The sequence below is a fragment of the Chlamydotis macqueenii genome, chromosome 3 (genome assembly GCF_036417535.1).
Source record: "Chlamydotis macqueenii isolate bChlMac1 chromosome 3, bChlMac1.mat, whole genome shotgun sequence".
NCBI lineage: Eukaryota > Metazoa > Chordata > Aves > Otidiformes > Otididae > Chlamydotis > Chlamydotis macqueenii.
In genome coordinates this window covers 56,536,512-56,561,785 of record NC_141558.1, presented here as the reverse complement: position 1 = coordinate 56,561,785, position 25,274 = coordinate 56,536,512, and the positions used below count along the sequence as shown (strand labels likewise).

The window sequence follows — 25,274 nt, the reverse complement described above, 5'->3', positions numbered from 1 at the left end:
GCCACGCTCCTCTTGATGCAGCCCAGGATGCGGTTGGCCTTCTGGGCCGCAAGGGCGCATTGCCAGCTCATGTTGAGCTTCTCGTCCACCAGCACTCCCAAGTCCTTCTCCTCAGGGCTGCTCTTAATCCATTCCCCGCCCAGCCTGTATTTGTGCCTGGGATTGCCATGACCCAGGTGCAGGACCTTGCACTTGGTCTGGTTGAACTTTTTGAGGTTGGCACAGGCCCACCTCTCCAGCCCGTCAAGGTCCCTCTGGATGGCATCCCTCCCTTCCAGCGTGTCGATGGCACCACACCACTTGGTGTCATTGGCGAACTTGCTGAGGATGCACTCTATCCCACTGTCCATGTCGCCGACAAAGATGTTGAACAGGGCCAGGCCCAACATGGACCCCTGAGGAATGCCACTCGTGACTGGTCTCCACATGGACATTGAGCCGTTAACCACCACTCTCTGAGTGCGACCATCCAGCCAGCTCCTTATCTACCAAGTGGTCCATTCATCAAACCCATGTCTCTCTAGTTTAGAGAGAAGGATGTCGTGCGGGACAGTGTCAAAAGCTTTGCACAAGTCCAGGTAGATGATATCCGTTGTTCGTCCCTTGTCCACCGATGCCGTCACCCCGTCATAGAAGGGCACCAATTTGGTCAAGCACGATCTGCCCTTGGTGAAGCCATGTTGGCTGTCACCAACACCTCCTTGCTCTCCATGTGCCTTAGCATGGTTTCCAGGAGAATCTGCTCCATGACCTTGCCAGGCACAGAGGTGAGGCTGACCGGCCTGTAGCTACCTGGGTCTTCCTTATTCCCCTTTCTAAAAATTGGGGTTATGTCCCCTCTCTTCCAGTCATCGGGGACCTCACCAAGTAGTTCTTACACTCTCTTATAGTTGCGGACCTAATAACAACATTTTCAGCACTTGACCACTGGAACGGTGACTTTAGCAAGCCCCTGATGTTTAATTGTCTTCCAGCTCCATTTGTGCAGTGGTTTGCTAGGGAATAGCACCCTCTGAAGAGTGAATACCCAAGGGACTCTGTCAGGTTGTAGCCTGCCAGATCTGAGCATTTCTAGAAATGGAGCCAAGAAAATCTAACCTGCTCCTGCCCATTTGGTGATGAGGAAAATGTTCCAGCTCTCTCCTGCAACAGATGTCTTGTGAATGTCCCATAAAAGCTAACAATACCACTCCTGCCCTGATCAGCAAGATGAGCAGGAGGGAATTGTTGATCTGGACTTGGAAATAGGCTCAGCTTTAAATAAGGTTGTCTTATTTAAGTCTTATTTACCTGATTAGATGGTATGGACTTTTTGTTACAATTCCTAATAGTGGAATAAACCTAAAGGCACTTTAGCTTTTCTCCACATATCTGTCAAAAGTAGCCTGCCTGTGCATGTCTTGGGGAGCACACAGGATGCTGTGCAGTATGTGGGTAGAGTTCTTGAAGAATATCATCCTATAAAGTTTCTTTCACAGTTCTTGTTTGGCACCTGGGCTAAGGTTTAAATAAAGCACTACCTTAAACAAAAAGCCAAGAAAAGTTATAGCAAGTGTAGTACAATGTCTTATGGCCTACTTCTATTTCATATTGTGAATTTTATTCATTATTAGTCATTCAATTATTTTAGATACACTTTGTGTCTATTCTTGTCTTCCACCATAGTACTTTGATAGCATTCTGAATGTATTGTACTTTTTTGGGGATGAATTGTGTCAGTGAGTGAAAGATTATCAGTTACGCAACTATAAGAATATCGTCAATGTAAGCTGTAAGGCAGAAAAACCGACTGTAATGTTCATCTTCAATAAATGTGAAACTATGCTTTTTTTTATTTATTAACACTTATCTAATTACAGTTGAAGCTGCACTCTATTGATATAGTAGAAAAGGAAATTAATAAAGAAAGGTTAGATGATGAATAGGCCTTTGACCAGAATAAAACAGCCAGCAAATCTTGCAAAGATGTATACAGAATAACTAAGTAGCTCTCGAAAGCTTTCTTAAAAATTTAGAAAGGACTATCAACTTCTACATCTGCAGAGGACATCTCTATCTCTTTTCATTATACTGACAAAGTGATGAGTTGAGACTGCTGTATTAATATTAAAGAAACTTCAGAGAATTGCTTGGAAGTTTCCTGAAATGAGAAAGTAGCAGTAGCTTTGGTATTCTTCAAATGCAAGATGGAAAGATTTCAAGAAACTTTATACACATGCTGAATGTGTATAAATAGCTTGAAAAGTTGGGCAAAGAAGGTGAACAACTACACTCAGAGGAAGCCTGTGATATGCTTAGGTTAAACATCACACAATGCAGAGGAGCAATGAGTGAGCAGTTAGAACAGGAGACCTGGGTTCAGCTCTGTCTCCTACCAGACTTCCAGTATGGCCTTCGCTCTTCAATTAATCGCTACATCACTTCCTTTCTTTTGAATGAAAATAGTATGACCTGACATCAGAGTGTGAGCTGGAGGGAAGATAAATGTTAGAAGATATGGGGCAAATAAATCCAGATTTGAAGATTTATAAAAATACCCAGAACAGAATTTCACATTTTTAATATTGCTTGAGACTATGTGAAGGTTTGGTAAGTAGGAAAATACTGTGTTTATATGGACATGTTTGAGCATCACTACAAGATCTGTGAATACAGCAAAGGCAGTTTGGAAAGCAATATCAAGCTGAAATATGTCCTTTCAGCTGCTGTCTCTATTTCATTGATAAGGAACAAAAGGATTTTTTCTGTTGGATGAAAGAGAATGGGATGAAATTGGGACAAATATGTATAAAATATCCTTTTCAGGCATCATGGTTGAACTTCAGATACAGCATGCAACTTTGTTCTCTCTTTCCTGTTCACCATGAGAGTCAGGGAGTGAAGCACAAAAGAACTAAAGCTGAGGCGAGATGCCAGGAACATTATAGAGGTCCTGCAAGCATCTGATGTGACTGCAATCCACTGAAGCTGGGTGGAAACTTTGCAGCACCTGCTGTTGCTGTGGGCTAGGAACACTGGAGCTCCTACTGTTTGGATCTGCTATTACAGAGAATGTGGGGAGGTGTTACAGCTTGTGGATGAGAGCTGAATGGTTTTGTGATGACTTTGTGCACGTTTACAGCAGATGCTAAAGATTATTTGATTTAGAATCCATGGGAGGAAATAAGGAAACTATCATTCCAGCAAGGTCAAAATTTTTCCCTGGTGTAGCTCACTTTCTGTTCTGGTTAGCAGTAACATGGAGGGGGCACCTCTAGATGGAGGCTTTTTTTAACTCAGAATAAAAAATATCTCAAACTGCACTGAGGAAAGACTTTAACATTGTGAATGTTTTTTTTGACTGATTATGCCATTTAAAAAAGTGGAAAGGTTTTCTTTTTTTCTAAGATGCATCACTCAGATTTGAGGACTGCTCTGCTAAAGACTGCTTAGACGTTAATTAGTTTTCCGTGACCAAACGAGGTGGAACCCTATTTTGTAAAGGTGTCTAGTGTTTTAATGCAAACACAGGAATTGAGAGAGACTCTGAATTTCAGAAAGATTCACATTCAAAAAATTTAGGTAAATGGATGCCCCATCCAAGCATAGGGCAGAGAGGTGCCCAGAAAGGGCCACTCAGAGATGTTTCAACAGTTTTGTTCCATTTCTATGGTAGTGCTGATTAGAAAAATGTGATAGAAGTGAATCAAAATTAATGATAATTTTGCAACATTTTATGCTCTGCACAAGCATATGTAGTTTGAATTTGTTTTCTAGGATTTGGAATCCTATATTGATAAAATAATTTCAGAAATATGTCTCTCGAGATTATTTTTATTTCACGTATATTACCTTTGTGGACAAGGGAAGAGCTATGAATGTCATCTACCTGGACTTCTGTAAGGCCTTTGACACAATCCCCCACAACTTCTTCTCTCTAAATTGGACAGATAAAGATCAGATGGGTGTATGTTTGGTGGGTGGTCGCATCCAGAGGGTAGTAATCAATGGCTCAATGTTCAGATGGAGGCTGGTGACAATTGGTGTCCCTCAAGGGTCTATATTGGGACCTGGGACCAGTACTGTTTAATATCTTCGTCAGTGACATAGACAATGGAATTGAGTGCACCCTCAGCAAGTTTGTAGATGACACCAAGCTGAGTGGTGTGGCTGAAATGCCCGAAGGAAGGGATGCCATCCAGAGGCATCTGGACAAGCTTGAGAAGTGAGTGTGTGTGGACCTCATGAGGTTCAATAAAACCAAGTGTAAGGTCCTGCACATGGATTGGAGCAATTCCTGGTACCAATATAGGCTGGGGAATGTAAGGGATTGAGTGCAGCCCTGCTGAGAAAGACTTCGGGCTACTGGTGGATGAAAAGCTGGACATGAACCAGCGATGTGTGCTTGCAGCCCAGAAGGTCAATCGTATCCTGGGCTGCATCAAAAGAAACATGGCCAGCAGGTTGAGGGAGATGATTCTCCCCTTCTACTCTGCCCTGGTGAGACCCCACCCGGAGTACTGCATCCAGCCCTAGAGCGCCCAACATAAGAAGGATATGGACCAGTTGGAGAGGGTCCAGAAGAGGGCCACGAAGATGATCAGAAGGCTGGAGCACCTCTCCTATGAAGAAAGGCTGAGAGACTTGGGGTTGTTCAGCTTGGAGAAGATAAACTTGTCCAGGGTATAATCCTGAATAAAATGGATTAAGATAAGGAAAAGTGATGGTAGCTGGTTCAAGAATGACTGTGAGTAAGGGAGTGCACAGTGACTTTTGCCGACTTGGTCAAAGATTTTGCTACTTAGTCTCAAAACATCCCGTTTTCTCGATAGTGCTTAATATTCATTTGAAACAGTTTTCCTCTAAGCTTCTGTTAAAGATATTTTTTTTAAGATAGTGTAAAAATTTCCCAAGTCTTGAGAATCTCAGGACACATTTTAGATTACATATGTATGGTGAATATGTATCCAAAACAAAGATCAACTATTGTTCCTGTGACAGCGTACTCTATGTGTCTCAGCTGCCCTTAGAGACCATGCCTATTTCCAAGTAAAGACCAGAGATGAATGATAACATTAATTTGGTCTATCAAGGTTAAACTTCAACTTCAGATTACCATTTTTTGAATCAGTATTGCAAAAAGAAAATTATAAAACACACCATTAACTTTTACCTAAACACTGGATTCTGTTCCTCAGTGTTGGATCAAGAGCCCTTTTGTGCCCTAAAACTGAAGGGGTATTTTCCAAAGGATTCTTTCAGAACAAAAGAAAAGAAGAAAAGAAAAAACAACCTAAAACCTTCAGAGGAACTATTTTATAAGTATTGTCACTACTTCCTAGAGCTCTTTTCTTATGGGAACACAGAGTGAATAAAAATAGTATATTAGAAAGCATTTTGGAGGTATATTTTCATAGCCCCCTAAGTTTCACAGCAAGCTTCAGAAAACATTGTTACTCCAGTATTTTGTTGCCTATGCCTTTAGCTATTTAGCTATTTACGGTGGTGAGGTACTGCAACATGTTACCCAGAGAAGTTGAGATATATCAATGACATAGATGACTGACTTGCCACGAGCACTTATTTTAGTTTTCCCGTTCTGTCAGATGAAGAATTTTGTCTCTCCACTTTTTAGCCAAGTCCGTTCAGTATATGTATATATTTACTGCATAACTCTTAGTATAGCAATTTCTATATTCTTGTTGGCTAAAAATGCCTTTTTCTTCTGTCTCTGGTAAAACAGCTGGGACCAAGTCTCTTCAAGATGACCTATGCATTCAAACTATGCATGCTTACTACTTACTACTTCAGTGCTGTAATGACTAGATAGCTCCTTATGGAAGACTTGGCAGATTTGCAATGTAAGACACTGCTTGTACCGTATGTTGTGGAGAGTATATTGAGCTATTGCTAGAACTACTTTCATTTTCAGAGTCTGTAGCTATCAGTCCATTAAGACATATAAATATGGTCCTACATCCACTGTCAGGTTAGCTTGGAATAAATGAAATCAAGTAAATAATCTTATTAATCATTTCTAGACACACTTATTTGAGAGATAATTGTAGTGCTACCAGAGGAAGCACAAGTCTGGAATTACAGAGTTTCTTTATGTTGGTACACTTGTCCAGAGTGAAGACAAAGGCTTTTGTAACCTCCTGTTTATCCTAGTGACTTCAATATTTATTATGACTATCATCATTTTACAGATGAGAACGGATATTTTTTCTTTTTTCCCATAACAAAAAAAAAAAAAAAAAAAAAAAGAGTCAATGTTTTTCTCTAATCCCCTCTGAAGGTTTCAGGAAAGTATAGTGTTGAGTTTCCAAAAACAAATAATAAGGGGAATGCATGCAGTGCTCTTGCTTCAGAAGGTTTCATGCTGCTTAAAGATAAATGGCAACCATTTTCCTCCAACCTTCATTTTGACATTTTAAAAGATAAGATGTTCCTCTCAACTTATATCAGCTCACAAGTCTAAACATCCCTTTGGCATCTCTTTCTGAAATGTCAGATTTCTAAGACGAACAGGAAGGTAAAACTTCTTTTTACTGTTTTAGAGCACCAATTTGTTTCCAAAGAAGGGAAGGTATTGCTACCAATCAATAAAAAAAATCAAGCGTGGAACCAAACAAATAATGGATTTTTCAGGGTGCTGATAGTTTAGGATTGAGTGTTCAGAATTCAGTTACACTCTTATCTGATTTGCATACCGAGAAGCTGGAAATGAAACATATGACTTTTTAACAAGTATCAATATTTCTTAAAAAAATGAAAAACACCATATCAAACTGAAGAATTACTTCAAAGAGAAAAATTTAAATGTCCAACTTTCAGATCGTGAAAAGGTCACGGCTAATACCTTTTGGAAAGGGAGTAGCTCAATGTCCCTTTACCATGCTTGGTCACTAGTTTAAACTGTAGTAAGTGATACTCTTCTTACTATCCACTGTACTTCCTGCAGTTTTGATTTTATAGAAGCAATTTATTCTATGTTGATTATTATTAACCCCTGTGGTCTGCTACATTCTCAACAAATTACTACACAAAGTGATATAGCTGTAGGGAAAATAGTCTATAAAATTTACCTATAAAGCCTGCTGTCTTTTAAATCTGGTCCTGAGGGTTTCTCTTACTTTCATTCTGAAGTCATTTCAGGTGTGAATTATTGCAGAGAGGTTGGCAATACAATCAGTCATGTAAGACTATTTCAGCCAGCTCAACAACACAGAAGCTCTTTTAACTACTAAATAACCACTAATCCTTTCTGTGTCTCTTGTACCTGAATAATCAGAATAATGTAAAAGCTGTTTGAAATACACATGCACACGAGAAACCACCACACAGAAACAGAAGCTTAAAGGTTGTATTGGCATTATCTTCTTTACAAGAAATTTTGGAATTAAATGAAGGCTTTTTAAAATACTTCTTTGCAAAGATATGTAAGATAAATTTCCCTCTGCTTAATTTGAAGTATCAGTCAATGCTTTACTGGACTATAAAATTCAAATGTATAAAGAAAAGCAGAAATTCAGCTCCAAATCACTGAAGTTCAACTTTTCAAGTGATTTGAGACTCATCTTGTATGAATTTTCAACGGGTTATGGGCTCCTAAATCCTACAGACATCTGCTGACCTATCTGGCCTCTCTGAAGTCAAAGGTTAAAAGTATGTCAGCTGAGCGAGAGTTAACTTATTTTACTGATGATGGTATTTTAAATCACAGTGTAATTGAGGTCTGACCAAAACTTTTCCACTTCCTCTCCTTGAAGTTCTCAGATTGCTTCAAGACACCGGTACAAATAGGTAGAATTCCTCTTCTTCATATGTAATTTATCTAATACTGCAGTTCATACCTTGACCTGTTCTAGAACAAGTAATAGCTAGTACTAGTATTTCTTCAACAGGATTCAATGATGCATTCCCTAAAATGCAGATGTGCCTATTCTGTTTGCAAGCATCAAGGTGGGTTTTTTTTTTTTGTGTCGGGGAGATGTGTTTGGTAAGATTTTTGTTCCCACTCTTTTCTGCAGGGGAAAATTATCTAGAGCAAAGAGACCTTTTCTGGCTTTATATAGCCTTATTCCTTTTCAAAATCTTCTGAAGAACTTTTTTCTCAGATACACTTATTGGTAAAGCAAATTGAATTTCCTGACTGTAGAAGACTTCCTTCCCTACTATCCCATTCCACTCTCTGAGCTTTTCTAGACAAACAATCGTTAATTGCCACTACTTGGATTCCTCCCCTTGATCAGGATGGGTCATGTGCGGGTGAAGTCCAGGCTGCCCTCAGGGGATTCTGAATCCTTGCATACAGCAATGGTCCAAATCCATTGTTTGAATCTGCATGGCAAGGAGTTAACCATGTATGCCAACTTGTTACATGAAATACCACCAACATTTTATGTACACAGAAGTATCTTTAAAGCAATTTTTGCAGCTGTCCTCAGAAAAAAACCCAAAATTGGATACACACATTCAAATAATTTTAGCTAGATGGAAAATGTGGAGTCTGGAAGTGTTTTGATTTGGTAGTCCTGGAGTATGATGAAGAACTACTGTGCTTCAGCTGACTAATTATTTTTAAAAGTGTTTTATACCAGGTATATGATGCAATATATAAAAAATAGCAAAATATAGTAAGAAACTTATTTAGAAACATTGGAGCTCAGTTTCCGAGTTTTCCATATTTCTTTTGTTTAAAGTCACCAGCACTTCACAGCAGGTTTTGAAAAATTGTTCCATGTGGAAAAAAAAAACTTCCCATACATTTTATATTTCTCCTTTTTATTATAAAGGACATTTGCATAAAAATAGTAGATTTGTTTCTTAAAAGTTCATTTTCTCTTGCTGCTCCCTCCCATTCAGAATCATCGTAATACTCACAAGAGATTGACACAGAAATGGTTGTAATATCACAATGAAAGAATTATGACTGCAAATAGGGTATAAGCAGCAGGTTCTTAAAGTGAAAAGATTCTGTTTCCCTACAAGTAGCACTGCATATAAAGAGCAATTGAGAAGCAATAGTAGAAATAAAATGTAGTGAAAAATTGTTTATTTCTTTTTCTTTTTCTTTTACTTTTCCTTGATGTTTGTTTGGTATTATTTGATGAAAATGAGGTCAACAAGAACAGCCAGCATGTTAGAGGGTTGGTCCAGTTGGTGCATTATCTTGTCTTCAGCAGCAGCCACTGACTGAGGAAAAACTATAAGTTCAGGCATTAAATGCTTAACCTCTGCCCTGCCAGAATACTTGCTCAGCATTTAGGGACACGAAATAAAGGAAATTCCAGAGTCAGAGATGACGTCTTTCTATCCAAAAGTCCTTTTTTCTTTCATGCAGTTGCCCAGTCCCTATCTTAATCCAGCTGAACATCATTGGAAAGTAATTTTCTGTTCATAGAGTTATGGAGGTTTTCTAGTTAGTATTAGTTAAACTATTTTCTTCAGAGATTCTTTACTTTGTTTTCTGTTTGTTTTTTTTTTTTCCACATAGCACATGATCGTGTACTGTATCTTAAGAAGCAGTCATTATTACAATTTCAAAGTATATATCACACCTTATAATACAGAAGTAATAACTTCTAGTTTTCACTTCATAGTATTTAATGGTAGAAATACTACTATTAATATTATTTATTGATACTGTATGAAGTACACAATTATTTTGACCTAGATAATGAAATGGTTTGATAGGATGTATCTTTTATTCTACAAACTTCTTAATGAAATCAATGCGATCAAAAGTTTGGTGTACATAATTTCTTGGAGAATGAATGGAAAAGATTAACACAATTTACCTCTAAATTATCAGATGCTCTCTATTGATCAAAAATAAAATCAATACAGATATAATAACAGAAAAGGAAATTTAAAAAGTACAGAGCACCATATGTAATTATAAATGCCTTTTCTGAATTCAATCTTTCAGTTAATTTTCATGCACCATCCTCTCCATATTCCATAATCTCTATACTATTTCTTTTGTCATGTAGAATTGGTTGCTGCATAATCTCCAAACCTATTTTCCACATTTCATAAAGAATATTACATTTTTGTAACTATCAGTCACCAATAAATCTTCAAATGCTTCCTCACAGACAGTCCCAGTCACAATTTTCTAAGCCTTTAGTCTGCAGAAAGACTACCTTTTAATTTTGAGAAGTTTGCCAATATGTACAGGATATGTATTGAGAGGTTTTTTCTCTTTACACTTTAATTACATGAACTGTAGAGCAACATTCAGTATGCTGTGCGATGAATTAGAAGTCTGTAAATTCTGCCACCAGTTATGAAACTCCTTTTATATATTATTCCCTTTTAATTATTTTAGTTGCATCCATTCATTCATACGTACGGGAGTGTAACATGATACAAAAGAAAAGAAGTAACTGAATGTCAGCTATCTCAAGAGAAGATTTATGCTGCAGCTCTAAATAAATTATCTTTCCTTAAAATTGTCACATTTCTACTCAGCAGCTTGCAGAACTTCATACTCAGAAGACCTACACTAGGTGCCTGCCACCCGTTTCTGGGCTGAACTGTAGATGACTGCCCTGCTCACAGAGTCTGTGGCAGAGAATGGTGAGCGAGAGGATGTTTCAAAGATAAGCTGAATTTGCCAGTTTAAGTTGTCTTTCTCTGTTTCCATCTGCCTCAGGGTTAGGAAGAGTCTTGCCTTTATATTACTATTGTGTCCAACAGAAAACATGATCCCTGTCAGCGGATCTAACTAGGTTCCTAACCTATCGAAGGTTACGAGGAGTACAGATCCTGCATAGTAAGTGGTTTTAAATCCACTGTAATCCCATGCTTCAGCAGCGTTTGGAGGAGAGCAAAAGGTTTTGCCCAGCTGGACTCCTCTCGCTCTTCCTCCTCTGAGCTGTTCTGCACTGTTACTCGTCATCCAGTATCTGCATCACTTGGCCTCTGGTGCTGGCCAGATAAGATGGGGGAGGCTCTCTATTCAGGTGCGTACAGTGAATTCTGAGGGTCTCTCTTCCTTCTGCTCAGCATTTTTTTCCCACATAAATGTATAAAGGAAGAAAAAAACATTACTTCAGTGAAGAGTTTTCATCTTCCCATGCCTTTGGAAGTGCTGGGAAATTAGCTATATGCTTACGACAAGGCGAAAGCTTTCTGGATGAGTCATTAGACCACTTCAGGAAAGAATATTGCTACAGATGTTTTATTGTAAGCTACTAACTATTAGCCACAGCAAAATTTATGTCTTTTCCTTTCCATTTGTGTAAGCCAAGGATGCAGAAACCATGGCAGAGATATTAAAAGAGGAAGACGCCACAGTCAGGCGTAAGTATCACCTGAACTACAGGCATAGGTATAGTCTTTTCTTGTGGTAGAAGGTATTTTCCCCACATGAGAAAAGAGCTATTATTGTGAGAGCTAGAGAGGTGTGTGGACTTGCTAAGGGTGATGTCCTGGGTCTGAAAAAATGTAGCAAATTATTGTATATCCGTTGCCCAGTCCTTCACTGAAGGGTTCTAATCCCTTGTCCTCTTCTCCCTGCGGCACTCTCCTTACTGTAGGCTGAGACTCCCGCCTGCCTGATCGCACCAGTGGTGAATTGGTAAGGTCACTAGGTTAAAGCCCAAGGCTTAAGCTGTTGCTTAACATAGAGTGTTGATTTATATACAGTCATTCTTTCTCTTTTCTGCTCCCTTAATTAGTATTTAAATATTCCAAGTGAAGTGGAATAGGCTGAACAGGAGCTGTTAATGACCTGAATCCAGAATACTCTGTAGCCTATTTATTGGATTGTTCATCTGGGGACTGGAACAGACAAGTCAAAATCTACCAGCTCTCTCATTTAAAGCAGGCTGTACTGAGGCTTCTCACATCCCAACTGAATTGCCTTAGAAACAATATTATTTTTTAAAAGGGAATAATCTATTTTTTTTTAGTAGCATGACTAGCTCTACTTTTAATATGCCCAGCCTTAAAAAGGCATTGCACATTAAATATTATACTTGATTTTTTTCCATGCTATAGGCAGAACAAGGATTATTATACATAAAATAACTAAGAAGTAAGACAAATATAGAAAAATATTATTTTACATTTGAACGAGTCTGAATGGAATAGGAGTATTTTTGTTTTGTATTGTTTGGGTTTTTTTGTTTTGTTTTGTTTTTCTGCTGGGGTAGTGGAAGGTACAGCTGCTGAACTGTAAAAGCAAGTGCTCATCCTTAACTCTGGACTCCTGTGCTTATTATGCCTTAAGGAGACCTCAGCTCACAAATACAAAGGGCATTTTTTCTGAGATGCCAGGACTACAAGCTCACTCTGGACTCTGAAAGTCACACAGTGTTGTCCTCAAAGTTGTCACCAATTGTCAAGGTTTATTTATACTTATGAGACGTTATAGGTCTTCAGATTGTATCCCAAGTGACAACTCTGAAACCAGAGGAATAATAAAAATCTCAGAGTTTTAGCTGTTTAATTGGAATTTAGCAAATCAATCTGTTGATGTAAAGGTGACATTTGTGACCTGATGGGGTAGTTTTGTGTGCATGAGAAACTGTGATGTGGAGTCAGAAGTATATATCCCCAGAGTACTCTTTTTATAGAAATCTATATATAATTTTTTAAAGTTCCGATCCTCATTGAAAATCAATAGCAATCACAACCCGAAGTGCTAGAAGGCTCCAGCAGACATGTGGTGGTGGATTAAAATTGGATGGCTGAAATTGTAACAGCTGAACCCTCCACTCCTGTGACGGATGTTGCCTCCCCCAAAGCAGGAACAACTGATCTGCTCATGAATCTCCTGACATGAATCTCCTGGTCCACTGTAGTATTCATCTAAAGTAAACTAACTTGAATTCTGGTTGGTTGTCATATAGAGGTTGAAATTTGTCTTATGAGAGAAAATGTGTATTTTATGGGCAGCAAGGATGTCTGGAGAAGTTCAGGAATCTGTTTTTAATCTGTTGCTGAATGACCCCTGTCAATTGTAAAAGTAAAACTCAAGAGGTTCCATCAGGTGATTTCAGAGCAACAAAAATGCCTAGCTTTCTCACTCCCCTTCTGCATGAGGGGGACCTCTAGGCACCTGGAGCCTCACTGACCTCCGTGGGCACTGCAAAGCAAAGAAGAAGTAAAGAAAAGCATTAGGGGAGGACCGTGGGTATTGAAGTAACAATGGTTGTGGAGGGGAGGAGTAATCATCTTGGTGTTATTGCCTCTTCTTTTCGGAGTCATGAAATTACAATGGCATCAATATACAATCCACCCCACATGAGATTATGTAGTAGCACACAATGTCGTCCTCGGGCAATCTCCTCCAGCCAATTTTGTTTATATTAGTCTCTAAGGACGTAAAAATGTAATTTCTGTTTTCAATGGTTTAGGACATCCTGTCTGAGTTCTTCCAGGCTATTCAGAAGTTACTGTTTTGTAGATGATGCCTGCCAGTCCTATGAGAATGTCTGATATCATAAAGCATCTATAACAACACTGGAGACCTTTCTTACACATCTGAATCATACAGCACCTGTGTTATGAACCTCTGCAGTATAACAGCATTTTTTTTATCTTGACTTCCGGTCAAATTTGAGTCAGTAGCTGTTCACTCCCACTTCAGTGAATGTAATGGTGCTGATTTTATTGTACAAAATTCAGAGTTTTTAAGGGGAAATCTGACTTGGCTACATCAACAACCAAAAGCTTGCAATAGATAACCTTCTAGCATATTTGAGCTTTGTCTCCACAGCAATGCTCAGATTTATAAATTGTGGGAAACTATTTTCTTCACCAAAGAAGGCACATAGCAGTCTGAATTTGAAAAGTTAGATATACTAAGTAGGAAGGAACTATTTTTACATAGCAACAGACTTAGAGGAATGATCCTTTGAATGGTAATTACATATGTAAGTCTATATCTATATACACACATAGAGTTTTAATTGCTTGTATTGTAACTGTGCAAATCTGTCATTAGTATGTCCTTGGAGATACACTGCGGTACTAGTCAGATTTGTCAAGATGAGACAGTACCTTTCTATTCTCTCTACACATCATAAACTCTGACTGATATCCCCATGGGAAAAAAATGCATAATGTGTCATTAATGACCTGTTGAATGCACAAATTAGTTGCATTTTGTATGCAGTAGGATAACAAAATGCTATTGATTTTGAATTTTACTTTAGGAAGCTGATCTTTATTGCTAGTTGCACTTGGCAGATTTTTCCTCCTGCTGTGAAATATTTGATCTAAAATTTATGTTTGGAGAAATGGAAGCAGTTATGGTTTTATATTTTTAAAAGGTGTATAAATTCTATCCTAGTAGACAGATGTTGCTAATAAGCAGAATAAACATTCTATAAATAAGACTAAATTTCAAATAAGTAAGAAAAACCATGTAAGATGCCAATCTTGTTCTGTTTCTACAACACTGCCATGTAACAGAGCAGCTTTCCAGGGCTTGAAGCAAGGCACTGATCAGTGTGTCGTAGTTCAGCCCCGATCAGGACCAGACTATGCAGTCTCTCTCTCACTCCCCCCACCCTTCGAGAGAACAGGGAGAGAAAATGTAAGAAAAACGGCTCGAGGTTTGAGATAAGGACAGGGAGAAATCCTTAAAGTTACCGTCACGGGCAAAACAGACTCGACTTGGGGAAAACTATTCATTTATTACTACAAACAGCAGGATAATGAGACAGAGAACAAGATAACTTCCATCCATCCCTCCCTCTTCCCAAGCTTAACATTATCTCTACTACCTTCCCCCCCCGAGCGGCACAGGGCGGGAAGAGGGAATGGGGGTTGCAGTCAGTTCATCATACGTTGTTTTACGCCACTGCTTTCATGGTCGGGGGAAGAACTCCTCACATTCCTCCCCTGCTCCATCGTGGGGTCCCTCCCACAGGCCACAGTCCTTCGTGGAACGGCTCCAACATGGGTCATCTCTTCCACGGGTGCAGTCCCTCTAGAACAGCTGTCCCAGCGGGCCCTCCACGGGTCACAGCTGCCTTCAGGCATCCACCTCCCCCGGTACGGGGTCCTTCACGGGCTCCAAGTGGATCTCTGCTCCTCCGTGGACCTCCATGGGCTGCAGGGGGACAACCTGCTCCACCATGGTCGTCACCACAGGCTGCAGGGGAATCTTGGCCAGGAGCCGCATTACTCCTCCCCCTCCTTCTGAACTGACCTTGGCGTCTGCAGCCGTTCCTCACAACAGGCTGGTAGATGTCTCTCAGGATCCTTTTTACATCTTATTCACTTCTCATCTCCTCTCCACTTCTTGCAGCTGGGCTGGACCGAGTCGGGCCCAGTCGGCTGCCTGGCGAGAGGCCAGAGGGTGAGGCCTGCAAGTCCCATGAGGCCTGCGCCTCCCCCTCTGCGCCTCTGCCCCCGCTCAGCTTCTTCACATCTTCTCTTCTCTCTTTTTTTTTTCTGTTTTCCCCTTCTTAAATACGTTATCGCAGAGGTGTTATCACGGGACATTCTGCTACCAATCGGCTCGGCCTTGGCCAGCAGTGGGTCCGCCCTAGACTTGGCCAAGTCCACTGAACAAAGGGGAGGGACTTCTAGCAGTTTCCTACAGAAGCTACCACCTTACGCCCCCCCTCACTAAACAAAACCACGACACAGTGTCAGGATGCTTCTGCAGAAGCAAGTTTAGAAGGTAGAGCTAAGGGAAGCACATACAAATGCAATGCACTACATAACAAACGAAAGAAATGTAGAATAGTTCAGAATATGAATTTGAACAGTCTACGGATAAGACAGATTAAGAGTTAGGGAAACCTCTGATACCAAAATTCTCCTTCCCAGTTCTACAGATATATGTAAGATACATAAAGGTAATTTCAGTATCACTTTAGAGTGTTGTTCTCACTTTCTACAGAAAAATGAACAAAACTTATGTTTATGAGCATAAGAACTGGAAGACTTGTTATGCTATCTTTTTTTTTTTTTTAGGGATAAATATATGTACATATGGATAATATAAAGGATCTAATCCTTTCTTCATTTATTTCTTTAAGTATACCAATATAGTGTTTCTCAGATAGAAGCAACATACATATTGTGGTGGCAAATATCTGAAAGTCTTCAACAGCCTTGTACCTTAGCTTTGGTGATAGTTCCAAATGGATATTTGCCTTTTTCTATGTGAAAAGTGAAACTAAATCTGTTTGTCTTTGTATAGATCAGCTCTATCACTTTCCTTACCCCTGTCATCACAGAAAATTATCAGCTTTGTAGGATTTTTTCAGCTGTAACAGAAGATAGGTGGTCTCAGAGTGAGAAGTAGAGGTATGAGCAAACCAGGCATAATGTAATTTCTTGACATTTCAGACCTCTGCATGGGCAAGGGTCCCTGACACCACTGATATTAATTTAGGAGAGTTTATATCACCAATCAGATCAGGAACGTATGTAGCAAACCTTTGAATATTTTAACAATAGCATACAAGTAGATATTATAAACTAAGCTAAATGGCAACACTGTGCTCTTCTACTCTTTTTGATTATGGAGATATTAGTATTTTTACTATTATTATTCTATATACTGGAAAACAAATACCAATCAAGATTGTTTAGGTTATCTCTTTCTTTTGTGAAGAGTGATTTGAGATCTTTCAAATGTGGTCAGGTTTCAGTTACCATAGTTTTGTTTGTTTCCAGAATTAACATTTCTTAATGCCCCAGGAAGAAGTAGATTAAGCCACTACTGTTAGCTGTCCATTAATCTGTTAATATATGTCAACTGTTTACTTAGCTAACATACGTACTGTATTCACCTTCCTACTAGCTGCCTGGTACCAAACCTATGCTTTCTGGAATTAAGTCTGCTTTGCCACGGTAGAAGATTATTTCGTTAAATGAAAAATACCACAGACAAAGGTATTTAAAAAACAACTACGTCTCTTCACAACTTGAAAGGGTACTGGACATGTAAAACATTTGCGTTTCTGTTAGATGACATGGAGTATACATGTTCCTATTGCCATTGATATGTGTCCTTGACAGCAGAATTCCAGCCAGACCTCAAGTGGCATAGATGCATTAGCTCCATTACAGTCATTGGAAGTACACTTAATTACATCACCTGAGAATCCAGCCTATAGCTCATAACAAGGCAGTCCTTTGGAGAGTAATAGTATTTTATGCTTTCATCAATCACTGTCCTCAGTCTGTAGCTATTCATGGCAGACTAAAAAATGTCATATTATAATTAAAAAGGCTGGTCATGGGTATTTCACTATGTTTGCTCCCAAATTAACTTTGCTAAAAGTGGCCCTGGTTCAGGAAAATCTCCTTCCAGACGGCACAAGGGCCTGTCTTTAGTAATGCAATATTTACATTTATTTTAAATATTTTGATTACAGAGTGATTTCAAAACAACACTCATATTCTTGATTTTTAGGCTCCAAGTGTTACATTCTATTTCTTCTGCTTTAACTATTTGCCTAGGACGTATGTCTACAATCACGACAATAACAGATGGTAAGAACGGATCTGTTCCCTCTTCATCCATGAAAATGGGCAAGAAGTCAGTTATGGAAGACCTCGTGACAACGTTCAGCTCACCAGCAGCATGGCTTCTTGTTGTTGCTCTGATTGTTACCTGGTCAGCAGTAGCTATTGTAATGTTTGACTTGGTGGATTACAAAGCCTTTGCAGGTAAAATTCAGCATATTCTGTTTGACGTCTTGTATATTAAAATTTAAAAATTTATTAAGGAGTGTGTATTATGTAAATATGCATGTCTCTGACCGTCTTGGAGAAAGCAGTGTCTCTGCTGCATTTACCAAGACAGGAGATATTGTAAGAAATGTCAGAACATATTAGTTTACACTTCGTGCATCTTTATAATTTAAATATCTCCATTTTGCAGCCCATCCTCATCCTGGAAAATGTGTGTGTTGACAGGAATATAACATGCATATGATGAGCATGTATGTTTTGCAATTTCTATAGAAAATTATTTCAAGAAAAATAAAATTAATTATTAATTCACATTTTGTGAAATACATTTTAAAGTCTTTCATAGTTACCTTGAGTATTCTGACATCTACTTGCACAGTGCAATGACAAGAAAAATGCAAAATATAATTTCTAAGCATGCTATAAATTAATCTTCAAAAACCGTAAGAAAGAAGGACCAGATTCTTAACATTAGCTAAGTCACACCCTTGTCTTCAATAAGGCAATAATTCTAGCCTGTTTTAAGACTTGGCAAGCTGACTGAACAAGTTTTGGGGTACATATTGGTTACTGAAGGCAAAGATGAAAATGAAGTTAGTGGTATAACGACTGTAATCGTGGCTGAGGAACAGGAAAAAAGGAATGGGGAATGGAAATTACCTCACTGCTACTTGATTTTTATGCCTTGTATCTGGCAATGATATATAATGAAAAATAAAATAAATTAACTACCTATGTTTGTAAAGGGTGCATAGCGTTCAGCAAGCCACCAGCAGTATAACTTTTGTGAGGTAACCAGTAACAACTGAGAAACCTGTATGTGAAACAGAAAACAAATTATTAGGGTGCTTTTCTTTCTTAAATAAGAACTCCAGCTCTAAAGTTATCACATCTGTCACAATAATTAACTAGGAATTGAAATTCAGACTTCAGCCTTTTAACTCAAAACAAATTGAGTTGATGTTTCAAAGTTAATTTCCTAGACTTTATTAGTTTTCTGATAAATCCATAGATTTTTGTCCTGCTATACATCAATATTGACCTCAAGATTTACTTAACAAGCTTTTGAAACATAGATAGATCTCGAAAGAAACCGACCAATCCTGGATCAATGGATGACACAGAAGCTTGAAATGTGGAGAAAATGTATCACAAACCTCTCTTAAAATTTTTGCTTGTCATTTACCTATGTTTTCAGGAGAAAGTCACTTGATTCCCAGCAAAACAATTCCCAGAACAATTCTCCCAAAACAGGCATCAGATTTTAATTTGGACACCACACACTTAGTGCAACAATGTAGATATAAACCAAGAGAGAGAAATCGTCATGTTCTGCTTTTAATTTTCCATATTAACTACCAATCAGTCAGCCAAGTTCTTTATATGTTTTCGATGAGCAGTCAAGAACCAGGTCATAACTCAAATCAGACTCTTAAACTAAGCAATTCCTGAGCTGGCTGTTAGCTCATATAAGCTCCATATACTTAGTCAGGGTAATGCTAAGCAATGAGAATCTGTATTTGTACTGGAGACTGAAGGAAACTTTCTAAGCAGATGGAAATCTGATATTAATGTTGCATTGGTTAAATGATCTTAAATCCCACAAGTGTTCATGGAAACTGACATTTTCAGATCAGGCTGTAGAAATAAAATAATGTAAATTTAATCTGCAGGGTCAGTTCATATTTTGTGGAGATCTCTGAGAGATGATACTTCAGTATTTTGAGTTCATGAGTTTGTTTCTTTTCCTTCCTAAAGATATTTCTGTTCCTAAGTGATTAATTAAGCCAGCATTTAAGTCGGGTCTCAAGGGTGAAATGTTAAGGGAAGGAACTGCTGTGCTCCTTCAAAACAGGATTTATTAGACTGTTTTCTGTATTTACATAAATATAACAACAGCTACATAGCTCTTATCATGACCCTTGGGTTTCAGCTCCTGAGTTCCTACTCAGTCCGATTTTTCCAGGTTAAACTCACTGGTTTATAAAAATTCCATGGAAATAGCTGAAGATTTCACGACCACCTGGCTGGTGTTATTGATACTAGAATGATTTTCACCCTCTGACAGTTTGGCCCTTTGCCTCCAGTGGAGGTAATGCCATCTTTTCATATAGAAAGTAGAATTTGGAGCATATTTTTAAGTGACTCCTGAAATCTAAATCTCAGTGATATTTTCTCTTGGGTTTGACACTGTTCTTTCAGAAACCAGACCTGCATTAAAAAAGTAAACAGTTATTTTCAGGACTGTAAGTTTGGTTTTGCAAGCATGATTAAAATTAATTTCCTAGTTTTCAAATGTAAATTAAAGATGCCAAAGAAATTATATTCAAATGTATATTTTTAATCTGTAAAATATAGAATATGCAGTGTATTTTTCCTTAAATAACACTTGCCTTTCATAAGTCAGTGCATTCAATTTTGTTCCCATTTCTTTACCTGAAGTTCCATGAAGTTCAAGTTTAGAAAGTATGCATAGCATGTGAACGAGGCAAGCTGAGAGAGCTGAACTCGGTTACTCTAGAGAAGAGGAAACTGAGGGGTGACCTAAGAGCAGCCTGCAGCTTTTTGAAGGGCAGTTACAAAGATAGAATCATAGATTCATAGAATGGTTAGGGTTGGAAGGGACCTTTAAAGGTCACCTAGTCCAACCCCCCTGCAAGAAGCAGGGACATCTCCAACTAGATCAGGTTGCTCAGAGCCTCATCCAACCTGGCCTTGAATGTTTCCAGGGATGGGGCATCTACCACCTCTCTGGGCAACCTGTTCCTGTGTTTCACAACCGTCATCATAAAATTTTTTTCCTAATATCGAGTCTAAATCTACCTCCCTCTATTTTGAGACCATTACCCCTAGTCCTGTCACAACAGGCCCTGCCGAAGAGTGTCTCCCCGTCTTTCCTGTAGGCCCCCTTGAGGTACTGGAAAGCCTCTGTAAGGTCTCCCCGGAGCCTTCTCTTCTCCAGGCTGAACAGCCCCAACTCTCTTAGCCTGTCCTCATAGGAGAGGTGCTCCAGCCCTCTTATCATCTTCATGATGGCAGATGACAAACAGTTACCAAGATGATGTCCCTGTTGTATCATACATGATATAACATATGATATAGCAAGGGGGATATGGCCAGAAATCACCAGCTGGGAGGTTCATGTGGAACACTGAGGGGGAAAAAGTCTTTACCAAGAGGACAACGCAGCACTGAAACAGGTTGCTGAGAGGGCCTGCGGATTCCCTGTCCTTACCATACACAGATTTGCTCCTCCTGATTACACTACAGAGCTGATAGCCTCTGGCCAGCAAAGGAAGTGTAATGCTCTAAATTATGAGTTTACCTCGATTACACAGAGAATGAGGGAGCTCAGTGGAAAAAAACCACATTAGCAGAGTAGGAAGTATCTTAGACTTGAACTCAAGCATTGTTTTCTTATTTCAACAATTCTCATTATCTTAAAGCAAATAATTTTAAAAGGACATAAAGTATTAGTATATGTATTTTAGCTCATATGTATTCTTTTAATTTGTCAGTATAAACTTCACGTTGCCTCTGTGATTACAGAGTGCCAATCCTTAGGTTTTGCTTCTTGATTACTATGTTTTCATTTTCCTTTAGAAGTTAAATATAAAATTTTGGAATTTTGACAATTTCTGTAAGATGAAATTTGTTCCAGAAGTAACTATATGAAAATGAGATGTTTGGTTTCATCCTAAAATAAATGTGGTAAATTACTTTTTGGGGGGCCCTCTCTATTCCATATTTGAAAAGGAGCCTTTAGAACTGAGGGAGGCTAAAGGAGGATAACACTGGGGTTTTAGGTAGCTCAGGTTTGGTGATGTGAATTCTAACTCCATTGATAGAAAGATTTAAGATATATTTTGTATGATTTTACACATCCAGAATGTGATTACTGCAAATTCTATAGTACTCAGTAGTACTTTGGAGGTGCTGGTTTTTCCAGGAGGACCCTGTGTTATGGGGCACATGTGTAAAGCTGCACCTCCTTGGGGATTATGTGTCAGTTTGTTCAGAGGTTAGAACAGAGATGGGATTTGCAAGTCAGTGTGGCAGTAGAATTGGAGGAAAGTATGAACCAAGAATTAGATCAGTGCTAAAATATTCGCCCCTCTTCTATCTACCCAGAAGAAGGAAATTAAATTTTGCAGTGTTTCGCTTTAGTGTGTTATGTTCATTCCTTTGAGGAAAGAAATGAAAGCTTGCATTCCTATCATGTTGTATTGTGCAACTATAAACACAATTTAAATATTTCTAGTGCGGTATGAAGGTGACATGCATTCCAAAACCCTGAGATAAGAAACTATTAATCTTATGCAGTAAGTAGTGTGTATGAATATGCAATAAGTAACATACCACTTTGGAAGATCTCTTACACTTTCTCAGAATTCTCAGAAATGCAGAAAAAAAAGATTGATTTTGGTTGGTGTATGCTTTGCAGCAGTTTGTTATTACTACCACCTTTTGTGTTAGAAAACACACCTTGTTAATTGGCCTCATAATTCATGAATGTATTTATTTCACGCATTTCTTGTACACATAACTGGATTATATATTTTAATTGGTAAACGGAACTAAATAATTTGAGATTATTTTAGTCCTAAAGATTGATTGCCCAGGAATCCACATTTGCTAATGGGCTAATAAAATGTTCAGAATTCCCTGCCATCTCTGTGACCAATTACAGCTAATTAACACCACCCTAATTTCAGCTCCAGAGTGTTCAATATTCAGAGTAAATGGATAGTGATTTAAACAGTCACCTAAAGGCCAGACTAAATCAAATCTAATGCAACTTCACCAAATCTATGAAACTCTAAACTATCCACAAACTAATCTGAGTGAAAATACAGCACACACACACACAACATGGTGAGCTTGCCACCTTCTTGTGACTGCTTTCATAAAAGAAAAAAGAGCAGGCTCTTTGTTGTAGATAATTCAGTTTACTCAACTAAGAGAAGCTTTTCAGAGACATGCAACAAAGGCAGATCTCAGTGGAGGCAATGCCTGTCACTGACAGGAATAGGAAGCAAACAGGGTATTGAGGCACAGGGCTCCCAGCTCCATAAGAAGCAGCAGGGTTTCCAGAAGCAGCAGGGATTCCAGTCAGATTCAGATATTCTCCTTAATGCTTGGGTTTTTGGTTGTTTGTTTTTTTTTTTTTTCCCCTCCTCTTTTTTTTAAGTTAATGGCAAAATCTCTGACCAAATTGTTGTGAAGTCTCCCACATCAGCTTCTGACCAGCACAGTCCAAAGTCACCATTTCCCTGCCTTAGCTTGTGGTCACCTCTATTACCACCTTGTAGCCACAGAAATCTTTTGGTTGGCTTTGTGTAATACAATACTAATATTATTCAGTTGAGGAAAAACAAACAAAGAAACAAAAAAATTAGGAACCACATATTCATATGAACATCCGTATTTTGGAGGAAAAAAAACACACAAGAAGGTAAAGAATAGGACTCCAAATAACTTGTACTGTCTAATTGACAGAAGGACATTTGTTCTCCCAGTCTCCTGCATGATAAAACTGTAAGGTGCAAAACCTGCTAGTTGCAGAATGTTTGTTTTGTCACATTAAGAGAAGTGGAAGTCAGCAAAATACGGCTGTTCTACTGGGTTTATTTTCTTTTTTTTCTTTTTTCTTTTTTCTTTTTTTTTTTTTTTGTTTTGTGTGTGTGAGATATTTGTTATTAGGAATACATACATCCATTTTTTCCCGGGAGTGACCATGCTGTAGTCATTCTGTTGGTCTCGTGTTCACTGGAAACTTTAAGAACTGCAAAAAGAAGAGTGTACTTATATTTATTCTTGTATTATATCCCAGTATATCCACTAGTTTTAAAACCAATGATACTGTTGCACTTATTCAGGAAAAATAATTAACTGGCTTAGGTTAAAGCACCAGCAAGCTTAACGGAACAAATTATTTTGTCTCTCGGTGCAAGAGGTGTTTCACAGTGTTACTAAATTAAAATAATTGGTAAAATCTTTTCCATACATTCAAAACCCTAGACAAATCTCCCACAGAACAAAGGAGTAGGATGTAAAAAAAAAAAAGCTGTTGGTCCTTGCTGTGTTCACCTTGGAAATTATAAAAAAATAAGTGCTATAATCTCTTGAAATACAATTTTTACTGGATTTACAGGTGTCAGTCCAGAGTATGACTAAACAGCTTACCCATTTCAAAGTTCTTAATGAAATTCTTTATTGAATTATATGGGATTTCCACTAATGTACCCAAAAATGTGCCAAACTCTTTTTTTTCCACTGTCTTCTATAATGATAAAAACAATTAAAGGCATTTTAACCCAATTACAGTTTAAAAGGGGCTGCTTAGATTATACCTTATCTCCCATGTTTCTCTCTGCAATAAATCTAACAGCTGAGTTATATACCCCTAGAAAATTATTTTATACTGGAAAATATGACAGTCTATAAAGCACTGCAGTGCTGCAAGTACTGCTTTCATCCCAAATGGTCTAGCATGTACAAGATGATAAATTATGATAGGTCAAAATTCATGAGGTCATGAAGTTGAAAATATGAAATTTCAGAAACAGACTCAATGAACAGGGAAGGATCTAAGAAAAGAAATAAATCTTGCATGCTTAAATGCTCTGCATGGGATAGAGAACACAAACCAAATTTGTGGCCCATAATGGTATCTGTGAAATTTCTAATTTTAAACAAACAAACAAAACCAGTAATTCATTTCAGGAACAATTGTAGTAATGTAATTATTTGATTATTTGCTACTGAGGAAATCAAAATAATTTCACTAGAATGAACTATATGTAATATATTGTTTTCAGCAATATAATATGTTTGCAACTTGTGAAAGCACTTGTGCCTTATTTAACCATGTTTTTACATTGCTGATTCATACTGTATTATCTCACACCTACAGCGTGTTGTTTTTCTTTTTAATGAACTCCAATTTCTGCTTCATAACAGCAGCCCCATAGAGATGAAATAGCTTCTTGCTTCACTCTGTAACTGCTTCCTTTAGTCAAGTGACAGTCAAGGATGTTCATTATTGCTAACACTGTTTCTTCCTTTCTTTTATTGGCCTTTCTGGGGTTCATCCTGTTGCCATCCACTATAGCCACCTATTCACAACATTGTGATGATCCCTGTTTACCACCTGGTAAAGACATTCTGCCTGCAGTGTTCTGAATACGCGTGCGTGCCTGCGATCTGCTGGCCGAAGATAACAAAGCATGGGCATGAGCAGAGTGCCAGGACATGGCAACACTGCTTCTCTGCTAACCCTCAAATCTGGCTGGCTGGGGCTGCAAAGTTCATTGCAGTAGCCTCCTCTCAATTTTCACACCATGCCTGAAATTGATCTGTCAGATAAGAGACGCCTTCAGTCAGGAAATTCCCAGGAAATGGTAGCAAGCTGAGACATCCTAACTTTACCCTCATAAATGCCCTTTAAAAACGCCATTGTACACTTATTTAACAGCACTACCTTTTTAATCTGAAGTTAAGATCTGTGTTCTTAGTCAGAGAATTGAATCCTTAAGAATGAGAAAAAATAAAGCTTCAAACTATTTTAGATAAAATGGCTGGCTGTTTCAGAAAACACCACCTAATTAGAGTCA

At 38.4% G+C, this 25,274-nt stretch overlaps 1 protein-coding gene across 12 annotated transcripts in view; it reads left to right on the top strand.

Annotated features, from left to right (window-relative positions):
* Positions 1-25,274, top strand: part of TRDN (triadin) — a 232,438-nt gene that overhangs the window by 15,441 nt on the left and 191,723 nt on the right. For 10 of the 12 annotated variants that reach the window (XM_086744408.1, XM_086744412.1, XM_086744411.1 and 7 more), the window contains exons 1-3: positions 10,497-10,566; positions 17,425-17,634; positions 24,773-24,814. In XM_086744408.1, coding sequence (XP_086600534.1) covers positions 10,530-10,566; positions 17,425-17,634; positions 24,773-24,814 — 289 coding nt within the window. In that variant the 5' untranslated portion in view covers positions 10,497-10,529. Of the gene's footprint in view, positions 1-10,496; positions 10,567-17,424; positions 17,635-24,772; positions 24,815-25,274 lie in introns of those variants that run through there. The other 2 variants (XM_086744402.1, XM_086744409.1) reach the window with 2 other exon arrangements.